At 43.3% G+C, this 13,002-nt stretch overlaps 1 protein-coding gene across 1 annotated transcript; it reads right to left on the bottom strand.

Moving 5' to 3' along the window:
- Window positions 1-2,126: 2,126 nt before the first annotated feature.
- On the bottom strand, window positions 2,127-9,129 carry sele (selectin E). Its single transcript, XM_029250517.1, has 17 exons — window positions 9,048-9,129; window positions 8,819-8,891; window positions 8,297-8,683; window positions 7,849-7,956; window positions 7,578-7,763; window positions 7,205-7,390; window positions 6,890-7,075; window positions 6,555-6,740; window positions 5,878-6,063; window positions 5,563-5,748; window positions 5,228-5,413; window positions 4,551-4,736; window positions 4,236-4,421; window positions 3,790-3,897; window positions 2,734-2,755; window positions 2,523-2,615; window positions 2,127-2,295 (listed from the first exon to the last, which is right to left on the bottom strand). The coding sequence occupies exons 1-16, from the start codon at window positions 9,048-9,050 to the stop codon at window positions 2,540-2,542; spliced, it is 2,451 nt and encodes an 816-aa protein (XP_029106350.1). The 5' UTR covers window positions 9,051-9,129; the 3' UTR covers window positions 2,127-2,295; window positions 2,523-2,539.
- Window positions 9,130-13,002: the final 3,873 nt, after the last annotated feature.

Raw genomic sequence — 13,002 nt, forward strand, 5'->3', positions numbered from 1 at the left:
TATGCTCATGACAGTCTGTTTACATTTCCCCCAGCAGCGGGAAGGCATGGAGCCCTGAGAATGAGCCTAGCGAGAGCACATCCGTGTCACATCAAATCTAGGCCTTCTCTGCATCAGGTCTATCACTGTTATCCCTCACCAATCACCATTTCTGTAAATAGCAAAAATGAAGCAGGATTTTCATTCAGACTTTGAATCAGTCCTGCCCTCTTACAGAGCCCGGCACGTCTCTATGATTTAAGTAACCGAGTTAATTCTTACATGTTCGGATCCATTTCTTTCTGCTCGTCCTGGTGGGGGTCACAGTGGCAGAAGGTTGAGTAGACGGGGCCCTAATCTTCCTTTCCCCAGCCGCGGGCTCCAGCTCCTTTTGTGGAATCCCTAGACGTCCCCATTCAGCTACGAGATGTAGTCAGCAGTGTAAAGAGATGTATAAAACTCCGCAAGTATTACTAATCATCAAAGTGACTAGACCTCAGAGTGTCTCCGCAGTTAGAAGAGACCTCTCATTCTGTTGTGATTTCAGCTGGTAGACCAGAAGATGACTCATCTAATTCCCAAGATCATAGTGATTTTGTTTTACAAGGAATAGTAGCTGTTTATTGCGATTTATATCGTACAAATTGAGCTTTGTCTTTATACTAGTTAGCTGGTTCCAGTTTTCTTGAACTGGTGACCATTTATGTTCTTGCTCCAAGTGTGTTGTTTCTATGCATATTTTGCCCGTATTACGAAATAGTAACAGGTAAAACAGGTGACTGCTGACTCTTGGAAGTACAGAGGTGGGTATTCTCGAACATTCATGCAGAATACAGGTCGTACCCAATTTACAATGGTTCAGCTTGTGACTTTTTCGACTTTACGATGATGAGCTGGCAATAGACATTCAGTAGAAACCGTACTAAGAATTTTGATTTTTTTCCCGGGCAAGTAATACGCGGAGCGATACTCTCTCGCGATGCCGGGCAGCGACAGCGATCCGCATCTCCCATTCTGCCATGCAGAGGTGTGTATTAAATGAATTTTCAACTTATCATAGGTTTCAGGAAACGTAACCCCATCATAAATCGGGGACCACCTCTATGTTATTATTCAAATGAGTACAGTTAAATCTCCATTTTTAAAACTAGGAGGCATCCTCTGAAAATTGTCTGCTAAATACACTGGTCCACTCTCTTAAAGCACAACTGGACCAATCTGGTGAGATATAATTGTATGACTAAACTATGAGGGGTAAAGATTATTATTGAGAACTAGAATAGAATGTATAATCCCTATTGGCATGGTGCAGTCCTTTCTAGATATCAACCAAACGGTTATGGCACTCCTGAGATTTTTAAGGACTGCAAAGGACTTTACATTTGACAAAAGTGGCTGGTGATAATTTATCTAGGTTACTATCTAGTATACAGTGAAAATCACCAGCGAGGCACCAATATCCTTTGCAATATTGTTTAAATAATAACACTGTTATCTGATCATTGTACCTCTGCATACTTTCTATATCAAAGATATGAAAGAACAATGGTGCTTTATAATGTCTTTTTGTCTCTTTCTTAGGCTCCCCTCATAAAAAAGTTGAACTAACAAAAAGATCTGATCAAGTTCAATGTCAAATAACCTCAAAATCGGAAAGAAGGCAAAAAGGCAAATTTTTGAAAAACATTTTTCTTGGCATACAAGTACTTTTATTGGAAATTGCAAAAATTCTTGTGTGAATATGAATAAAATGTAAAATCTGTCTGTGTAAAATGTTATAAATTAAGGATTTTTTGGTATCAATTCATAAATATTGTGGTACCAGTACTCGTATAAAGCTTTTGAAATCTGAATAAAATTTTATAATTTTGTTAACCTTAAGAGTAATTATTTGTCAGTGTGTTACGTTTTCACATTTTTAAAACAACATAAATACAAAAAACTACATTCCACATATCACATAACTGAATTTAAATACAGATACAGTATATTTTTAAATATTATGCACATCCACAACATCTGGACAATATTACAAAATAGTTCAATAGAAGAAATACTTCACATTAGTTGTAATAAAAAACATAATAAAAGCATACACAAGAAAATGTGCTTTTTGTTATAAATTACACCTCCCATAGGGAGGAAGACAGGCACAAGACATCTGGGCTTCATCTGTGTTTTCACATCTGAGACAATGAACTCCATGTTCCAGCATATAGATCAACTATTCTTCACATAGGGTGTTTCTGGATGTAGGGTCACTTGCCCCAGTCCTGCTCAAATACTGAGATTTGTTGCTCTCCGTGATCAATATTCCTGCACACAAAACATCAAGATTCTATTTCAGCTCCATTGAACTAACCTATGTGTTGTGCAGATTTCTAGTAACATTAAACATGTTTCATGTCAAATTAAGCACACAAGTTGTCTGTAACAAATCAAATCTGTAATAGAATTAACTGGATGGTTTAAGACAGTCGATGTTATTAATAGCAAAATCTGTGCAGCTTTAAAATAAAAGGAAAAATATTAAGAATATGTACCTGTTTTCAGAAAAATTCTAAATGAGACTGTCAATACTGTTCTTGTATCTCTGAGGGGGGTCCTCTTCAAAGTCATCAGCGGTGGAACTGGAACTGCCATGCAGACAGAAAGAACTCTACTTATACAATGAATAGTGCAGAAAGTGTGTGCAGTCACTTGACACAATGGCAAAATTTAAAGGTGCCCTTTGTCAAAACTCAAGGTACTTACCTACTGAGATCGAACTTTTTAGCTGCAAAAGGGAAGAAAAAAGGGTGGAAAGGGGAGACAAAGGGGACTCGGTCAGCACAGTGAATTTCACAAATCACAGGTAAGGGTGCAAAGGAGATGTATTGGTGGTGAACAAAATAACGGAAACACTATATGAAAAGAAGTTTAATTTTGGAGTAACTAAACCACAATTACAAAAGCAGATGTGAAGATGAGTCTAACAAGGTTTATTGCCAATTTGCACTATGTGTCAGATATGAAAGAAGTCTGACAATTACTTCTTTACAAAGCTGGTATTTATGGCAGGGCTGCCATTTCGGAGCCAATGCACAAAAGCTGCACCCCTGAACAATGGAAAAAGTAATATGGTTCGATGAGTCCTCTTTCACCCTACGTCCTCTGACGTGTTTTTTTTTTCAGAAAAAGTCAAAGGATGCCTCCAGCCCATAATGTCTTTTGTCAACAGTGATGTCATGGTGGGAGATTTGCAATCGTATAGCCAGTCATCTCATGGGAGTCATAAGGTCCAATAATAGATCTGCATGGTCATATAATGTGCAAGGAATATGAGGGCATTTTACAGGACCAGGGGCACCCTATGATGCAAAAACTGTTCCTGCATGATGTTCCCATATTAAAGCATGATAATGACCCCATACACACTGCTGAACCAATTCAAAGCCTTTTGCAACCTTTTCCCACCACCAGATCTAAACATCACTGAACTTTTATGGGATTTTCTGGAGCAGAGAATGTAAAGTAGACTACCATCTCTTTTGTCCCTCAAAGAACTGGAGACATTTCTTCTTCAGCAATGGTGCAATATCCAACTACACACAGTTCTGAGCTTGAATGACAGGATTCCAAGAAGGACTGAAGCTATTCGGAAGGCAAACTGTGGCCTCACTCATGATTAGGTCCTTGATATTAAGATATAGTTGGGAATCTCTATTACTTGTCCACCTCCGAATGTGGGTATGTGATCTGCGTGCTGTTATCATGAGTCACTGTCATCTCAGTTGCACAGATAATCAGGAGGGAGGACGTGATCCATACCTTTCTGCCGCAAGCGCTTTAAAAGCCATGACGCCAACATCAGGCTGCTGAGCCCAGCAGCACACCCTGCTGTCAGCATTATTGCGTTCAACAGCGGTGTGTCTGTAGCTGTGGGACACAACAGCAAAACGTGTGATCGCATGTCATACCTCACCATACACAGGGTGCAAGCATCACTGCAACACACTGGGTGACACACTTAACTGTTTTAACCTTTCATGACCCATTTCATCTTCCAGTTGGCTTCACCTTTAATTTGAACTTGAACTTAAAAACAGGCCTCAGCTTTTCTTTTTTTATTTTTGATAATTGTCAATGTTTACGTGTATCCGTGAATGATCACCTTTCATTACAAAAACAGCAGAAACATTGAAAGTTACTCTTACCCTTAAAAAATAAAAATTTTACACCAAAAATATTTAGTGCAGCTGGAAACAGTGGTGTACCTTTGCATCGCGGCATCTCCTCACTCCACTGCGCAGACGCTGTGCAGCTCACACTGGCAGCACCCTGCAACTCAAAGCCATCTGCGCAGCTGAAATTGCAGGTGGAGCTGAAACTAAAAGGCATGTCCAGGTATGAGCAGCTCATGGTGGAGTCCTGAGGAGCTTGCAGGGGGGGACACTGAACAGCTGTAACACAGGTAACCAGACAGGGGGTCACCGTCAACATGAGCCTTGCATTGCACCATATTGATCGTTGTGTTCCCCCAATAAAGTGCTAAGTTAGTTACACTGAGATTGGAGCTGCGTCGACTGTACCTTCACATTGGGGCTGCTGGTCACTCCACTGGCCCTGGGATCCACACTGAAGCTTGCTGTCTGCGGTTAGCTGGTACCCCTCCTCACAGCTGAAGGAGCACTCAGCCTGGTAGCTGAAGGGGCCAAGTGGCTCGATGCAGTCCATAGTGCCGTGTGATGGGGACACCAGCTCAGCACACTTCACCGCTACGGGGGAACGGAGGGAGGGGGTCAGTGTAGCCTGAGTTTAAACACATTGTTTTTGTGTCATACACAGTCACTTGTTAAGGTCCTCATGCATGTGGCACATGAATACGGCCACACTCAAAGCAAAGACACAAAGAAACGCCTCCTATGCTCCTCTGCCACACATTTAATGAAGCTTAGTTAAGGTTTTCTCATCACCTGAGACAATATTCTCCCATACTTCTGAACGCTTGTCTTCAGTAATTCAGTAGAACACATATTGTCCAAAACCACATGTCCCAACCGGGGGCTTGGCAAACCGGAGCCTAACCCGGCAACACAGGGTGCAAGGCTGGAGGGTGAAGGGGGACACCCAGGACAGGATGCCAGTCCGTCATAAGGCACCCCAAGCAGGACTCGAAACCCAGACCCACCGAAGAGTGGGACCCAGCCAAACCCGCTGCACCAGCACGCCCCACCATTCAGTAAACAGAGTTGCTAGAATACAGTACCTGCACAGGTGGGGGGGGCACTGTCCCACTGTCCACTCCTTCCACATGTGAGTGTCTCCACACCCTGCAGAGCAAAGCCAGGATGGCAGCGGAAGCCACATGTTGAGTCTGGCCCGAGGTCTTCTGCAGGGTGGCTGCACTCCATGACTACTCGTGGCCTCTCGTCCGGCCTTTGGCACCTGACAGCTGTGCAGCGAAAGAGAGTTGAACAACTGAGATTCTTTCCAGAATCATTCAAACTTACAAAAAAACAACAAAAGCAAGAACAGCTCAAAGTGGAAGTTGACACTAAAACTTCTCAAGCTGCTGCCATGCAGCTGGAAACAGTGGTGTACCTTTGCATCGCGGCATCTCCTCACTCCACTGCGCAGACGCTGTGCAGCTCACACTGGCAGCACCCTGCAACTCAAAGCCATCTGCGCAGCTGAAATTGCAGGTGGAGCTGAAACTAAAAGGCATGTCCAGGTATGAGCAGCTCATGGTGGAGTCCTGAGGAGCTTGCAGGGGGGGACACTGAACAGCTGTAACACAGGTAACCAGACAGGGGGTCACCGTCAACATGAGCCTTGCATTGCACCATATTGATCGTTGTGTTCCCCCAATAAAGTGCTAAGTTAGTTACACTGAGATTGGAGCTGCGTCGACTGTACCTTCACATTGGGGCTGCTGGTCACTCCACTGGCCCTGGGATCCACACTGAAGCTTGCTGTCTGCGGTTAGCTGGTACCCCTCCTCACAGCTGAAGGAGCACTCAGCCTGGTAGCTGAAGGGGCCAAGTGGCTCGATGCAGTCCATAGTGCCGTGTGATGGGGACACCAGCTCAGCACACTTCACCGCTACGGGGGAACGGAGGGAGGGGGTCAGTGTAGCCTGAGTTTAAACACATTGTTTTTGTGTCATACACAGTCACTTGTTAAGGTCCTCATGTATGTGGCACATGAATACGGCCACACTCAAAGCGAAGACACAAAGAAACGCCTCCTATGCTCCTCTGCCACACATTTAATGAAGCTTAGTTAAGGTTTTCTCATCACCTGAGACAATATTCTCCCATACTTCTGAACGCTTGTCTTCAGTAATTCAGTAGAACACATATTGTCCAAAACCACATGTCCCAACCGGGGGCTCGGCAAACCGGAGCCTAACCCGGCAACACAGGGTGCAAGGCTGGAGGGTGAAGGGGGACACCCAGGACAAGACGCCAGTCCGTCATAAGGCACCCCAAGCAGGACTCGAAACACAGACCCACCGAAGAGTGGGACCCAGCCAAACCCGCTGCACCAGCACGCCCCACCATTCAGTAAACAGAGTTGCTAGAATACAGTACCTGCACAGGTGGGGGGGGCACTGTCCCACTGTCCACTCCTTCCACATGTGAGTGTCTCCACACCCTGCAGAGCAAAGCCAGGATGGCAGCGGAAGCCACATGTTGAGTCTGGCCCGAGGTCTTCTGCAGGGTGGCTGCACTCCATGACTGCTCGTGGCCTCTCGTCCGGCCTTTGGCACCTGACAGCTGTGCAGCGAAAGAGAGTTGAACAACTGAGATTCTTTCCAGAATCATTCAAACTTACAAAAAAACAACAAAATCAAGAACAGCTTAAAGTGGAAGTTGACACTAAAACTTCTCAAGCTGCTGCCATGCAGCTGGAAACAGTGGTGTACCTTTGCATCGCGGCATCTCCTCACTCCACTGCGCAGACGCTGTGCAGCTCACACTGGCAGCACCCTGCAACTCAAAGCCATCTGCGCAGCTGAAATTGCAGGTGGAGCTGAAACTAAAAGGCATGTCCAGGTATGAGCAGCTCATGGTGGAGTCCTGAGGAGCTTGCAGGGGGGGACACTGAACAGCTGTAACACAGGTAACCAGATAGGGGGTCACCGTCAGCATGAGCCTTGCATTGCACCATATTGATCGTTGTGTTCCCCCAATAAAGTGCTAAGTTAGTTACACTGAGATTGGAGCTGCGTCGACTGTACCTTCACATTGGGGCTGCTGGTCACTCCACTGGCCCTGGGACCCACACTGAAGCTTGCTGTCTGCGGTTAGCTGGTACCCCTCCTCACAGCTGAAGGAGCACTCAGCCTGGTAGCTGAAGGGGCCAAGTGGCTCGATGCAGTCCATAGTGCCGTGTGATGGGGACACCAGCTCAGCGCACTTCACCGCTACGGGGAAACGGAGGGAGGGGGTCAGTGCAGTTTGTTTTGTCAAACACATGCACACTGACTGACACTAAAAAATGTCTTGGTGTTATTTCTGATAATTAAAGCAAAAATTCTAGAAACAAACCCAACATTGTCATTCCAGTCTTTAACATGTCATGCAAAGTAAAGGAGGGACTGGTAACAGTACCTTCACACAGTGGTGGGGGAGCTGACCACTCCTTTGTGGCAGTACACTGGACTGAGTCTGATCCAACCACCTCATAGCCATGGTTGCAGTGGAAGCTGCATTGTGACCCATAAGAGAAATTCCCAAAGCGATGTGAGCAGCTCACTGAGCCATGGGCAGGCTCACTCACCTCCTCGCAATGTACAACTGCAGAGAATAAGTGTGTTGTTTACAGGACACGCCAAAAAGCATGTTGTGCTATGAATGAAGTCAACAATGACTCAATGTTTACCATTTTCACATTTGTCTCCGTAGAAGCCATCGAAGCATTGACATCTGTGGTGGTTGATCATTTCAATACATTCCCCATTGCCACTGCAGGAGTCCATCTTACAGGAGGCTAAAAAAAAAAAAAAATTGTCAATGGTTTGCTTTATAACAAAAGCTTTTATCCCTTACTCATATATGTATTTACTCTAAATCTAAAACCGCGTTTTTTTAAAATTAAAAATTTAACAAAATTTTATTACTTGTATAAATTTCATCAGTTCATACACCTGGACATTTTAGCACTGTAAAGCTGGCAGTATAAAATCAACACTGAGTTTATCTCTTTGGAAAATGGAGCATGATTTAAAACTGCGTTGATTAAAACCTTACATTGTTACTGTGCTAAAACCCTCGGGCGAGACGTTTGCTCCCAATATTTTTTACAATATTTTCTTCTTTTCTCAACACACCTGTGAAGCATAAAGCTGTTTTACGCTTTAAACAAGATTCATCATTCCATTTTCCTGCATCTTGTGCCCTCTTGATATATATCTCCACGCAGTCTTCATTGTTCTTCCCATTATTCGGCTCTCCGGCAGCCCAGTTTACCGCTTCATCAGTCAGCGTCTTGTTGGTTCCAACCCAAGTCCAAACTTTGTTTATTTTGCGGATCCCAATCCAATAGTAGCAGGGACTCTTTGGCAAAATGTTGTTGAGGTGAGCAATCTCTTCTTGGTTCTGAATGGCTACCATGTCTGTGTAGTGTTCTGTACACCATCTCCGAGCTTCGTTCCAGTTCATAGGCTGCTCTGAGTAATGGTAAGACCAAGCGTGTGTTCCTGTCCCTGATATTAATACTGAAACACAGAAACATTATTTAAATACTGGCAAATATACAGCACAATACATCCCTGCTTACAGTATTTTTGCATGCAAATACACAGCAAGTGCAGTAAAATTATTTTAAAAAGCTGATGATGACGGTTCCTTACTCAGAATAGGGAGACATATCCAAGAGTTCAAACACCAGGCAGAGTGAGCATTTTTCTTCTCAGTGCAGAGACCCTAAATAAGTTGGAAAAAAATCAGTATTATCATCTCATACAATAAACAAAGTTTTATATTTTGCATCATTATATGTAAATATGTGTTCGTGCATCTCAAACTGTATGTGGAAATATTAAATAATCATCATTAAAATAATTCACAATGTTTACATACCATTGTCAGTTATTATGTAGTTTCTTTCAGAAGCAATGTCCAGCGTCTCACAGGCAGCTGAAATGCTGATCCTCTCTTGAAGATCACTAATATATATACTGGTCTCACTGGGAGAAGCTCTTCTCTTCCCGGTACTTAGCGTGACATTGGAAATGCCAGCACCGGAATTCCCACCACTGACTTTTCCTCCTCCATTCTGATAATTTTCTTTTTGAAGCCATTGTTTTTGGCCCAGTAACTGTATGTATGTGTGTGTGTGTGTGTGTGTGTGTGTGTGTGTGTGTGTGTGCGGAAGGGAGAGAGAAAGTTGTTTGCTGTCAGAATGAGGACGCCAAGCCAGGCGCTCAGGAAACAAATTAGCACACTGCTGCGTATTTGGAAATTTCTGCCAATTTTGTTGTCCATTGTTCAGTCCTCCATTTCCTCCAGAATACACATCTTCTCACCAAACAATTCAGCAATATAGCTTGTGAAGAAATGATGGTATTCCCCTGATCTGTTCAAATTTTGTTCCGTAAGGCTTCCTGGCCGAAGCATCTAGCGCGATTGCGATAACCCTGAATTCCACCAGAGCAGGAAGCTGGATGAAGAACAGAAGGACGTTGAGGTTCTGTGGGTGAACTAGCCACAACTTTCAACTATACACCTTTTTACTGGTGACAAAATAGATGAGGGATAGGGATAGGACAGAAACGAAAGAGAAACGGTAAATACCCTCCATGATTGGGTTTAATGAGATTTAAATTTGTGCCTAGAAGGGGTCATTAGGTCATTAAGTTTTTTTATTTCACAGTCGACGGGAACTCTTCTTCAAGGTCAAAATGGTCACTTTGGAAAAACTGAAATTTATCTATTAAAATCCAGGAGAAAATGATATAACCTCGGTGATCTTTTTTATTTCAAGATGAAAATAAAGAAAGTAAAGATTATTTACAAGAGGGTTTTCTCGGTATTTCAGTGCCATTCATATAAACTTTTTATCTAAAAATACAGTGATTCATACTCCAGTAGACATCTCACTATATCTAAGTATAAAGGGAAATCTGTGTTTTTTGACAAAATAACCTTTTTTATATGCAACAAAAGACAAGGAAAACGGGGTCTTTGACACTGATATCCGTTCCCAGACTGATTTGTGACTGAGCTGTGAACAGATTGATTGAATCACCATTCTACAAATTTTCCTCTCACTCTTTCATGTGTTATTTTCACCTCAGTTTTCTTCGCAAGAGACTGGATCAAAAATAGTTCTGGCTGGCCCTTAGCACAAAAATAAAAAGTGCTGTTTTCTCTAGTTTTCATTTATTATCTGAGCTTTAATAGCAAAATGTTACATAAAAAGTCACAGCAATTCACTCTGTAAAGTGTAAAACATTGCTTGTCAAATTACATCATTATCTGACCGCTTTGAATAAGTATTTAATTCAGGAGAAAGTTGTAATTGTTCTGAAATTTCAGTAACTATTTCAAACTGCCACTCAACAGATTTACCCATTTTACTGTATTATGACTATGGTGAATTTTACACTGGTTATTATTATTTGTAAACAACTATGACAATAGCAAGAGTACTGTGCTTGAAATTGTGTTACACCAATAAATTTCCATAACACAATTATTATTGATTATGATTATTATGATTACTGCTGCTGATTATGGGGCAGCTGGTAGTGTAGTAGTTAGAGTTGCTGCCTTTAGGTCCAGAGGTTGCAGGTTTGATCTCCAGCTGTAGTATGCTTGAGCAAGGTACTTACCATGAATTGCTTCACCAGAATTGCCCAGCTATATAAATGGGTAAGTAATTCTAACCTTAACATTGTAAGTTGCTTTGGAGAAAAGCATCCACTACATGTATATTATGATGTCTCAGTTTCTATACTCCTGATGGATATGTGGAAAAGGGGCCTTTTCCAGCTGCACAAAGCTTTTTATCATAATATTTGTTTTTAGATTCTGGTGTGTTTTTCAGATCTTTACTTTAGAGTTCTTCTGAATATACCTGAAAAAACAAAGCATGTGTCTGTATTGCTGACTCATACAGTGGGAGTCCCCGCAGGTCATTCTGATTAACCAGAATTCATGGTCTCTATTTCCTTTCAGGCTTCTGGCGCCAGGCGTATTTCTGGGGTCAAACAGCACAGAGACAGGTAGTCTGCCTCCTCTCAGGCCGAAAGCACAGAAACGTCACCGATCCACCGTTGTGGACACGCAAAATTGTACACATTTTTTTTTCTCTGGAATAAAAATTTGTCTGTGATTACTGAACCTTTAGTAAATAGAATAGAAATACAAGTAGACCCAATCCCCACTAAATGACTTAAACCTGCATTTTGTGTTCTAAAGGAATTGGATCTTGAGTAAAGATACCCAGCTGATTGTAGATCTCTCTCTAATCTGCTGTTTTTCTTTAAAAAATTTACAAAAAATTGTATATTGTAGCGTGGTGATGTGGTGGGTCTGGGGTTCGAGTCTTGCTTGGGGTGCCTTGTGATGGACTGGTGTCCCGTCCTGGGTGTGTCCCCAGCCCCCTTCGGCCTTACGTCCTGTGTTGCCGGGTTAGGCTCCGGCTTGTCGCGACCCCGCTCAGGACAAGCGGTTGTTAATGTTTGTTGTATGTTGTAGATTCCCAAAAGACTGTCAGCATGGTTTTCACCCTGGTCAGAGAACTGAAACAGCCCTCAACTGTGTTGTTAATGATATTCTGATCTCATCCGATAATTGCCATACCTCAGTCATTAAGTTATTGGACTTGAGTGCTGCGTTTGATTCTATTGACAATAGTATCTTACTCAGTAGACTTGAATCCCTGGTCAGACGAAGGGACACTGTTCTGGATGCCAGTAAGACAGAGGTACTTGTGGTGGGCAGAGATGCTGAAACCCTTGGCACAGTCACATCAATATTTAACACTCATGGATTAAGCCTCACAAGTATGGAAAACATTTAAGAACTTGGTATTTGTTGGATAGAAACCTGTATCATGTTGTGCTTCCTTCAGTTGAGAAAAATAACTAAATTAAGGTGATATTTATGTAGGCAGGATTCTGAAGAACTGCTTTATGTTTTTGTTTAGGCTGCGCTATTGTAATGCTCTGTTATTGGGCTGTCCATACCAGACCGTATTCAGGTGACTGCCACGCCCATGCCCTCGAGCCAACACGGAACACCTGGGACACGGCGTAGACTGGGGCATAAAAGGCTGCGTCAGACCAGCAGTTGATGTGGAACCTTGTTCAGCCTTGTTGTTTGCGACCTCCGACCTCCTAGCTCCTAGCTCTTCTACTTCCTGTTCCCTAACGCCTTCCCCGATCCCGTCCCTTGTTCCCACGATCCCGTACCTCTTTATGATCATCGACCTCTTGCCTGTGTACCGACCTTGCCTTTCGGATTCTCCCTGTAACGACGTTTGCGCCTCGAAGACTAATTGCCTGTCCTTTGACCACCTTTCTTGGATTTCCCTGAATAAACCACGAAAACCGCTCTGCACTTGAGTTCGCCGCTTCCTTCCGGAACCAGACATGACAGTGACAGTTAATATAGAATGCTGCTGCCAGAATTGTTATAACTAGAAAGAAAAGACACATAACAGTTCAAAAAAATCACTCCATTGGCTTCCAGTTAACTCGAGAACAGATTATAAAATCTTACTTTTGATCTATAAGGCCCTGAATGGCGTTGCTCCAGTTTTCCTTAGCAAGATTTAATAATAAACAAACTGTTTAATTAAAATCGTTACTCTTTGACCTGGGGGGGTGTAGAGGCATCGTGGGCCTGGCCAGGTCCTACTTTCTGGCAGGGCTGGGGTTCGAGTCTCGCTTTGGGTGCCTTGCGACAGACTGGCGTCCCGTCCTGGGTGTGTCCCCTCTCCCTCCAGCCTTACGCCCTGTGTTGCCGGGTTAGGCTCTTGTTTGCCATAACCCTGCTTGGGATGAGTGGCTTCAGCCAGTGTGTGTGT

The sequence above is a fragment of the Scleropages formosus genome, chromosome 3 (assembly GCF_900964775.1).
Source record: "Scleropages formosus chromosome 3, fSclFor1.1, whole genome shotgun sequence".
Classification (NCBI taxonomy): domain Eukaryota; kingdom Metazoa; phylum Chordata; class Actinopteri; order Osteoglossiformes; family Osteoglossidae; genus Scleropages; species Scleropages formosus.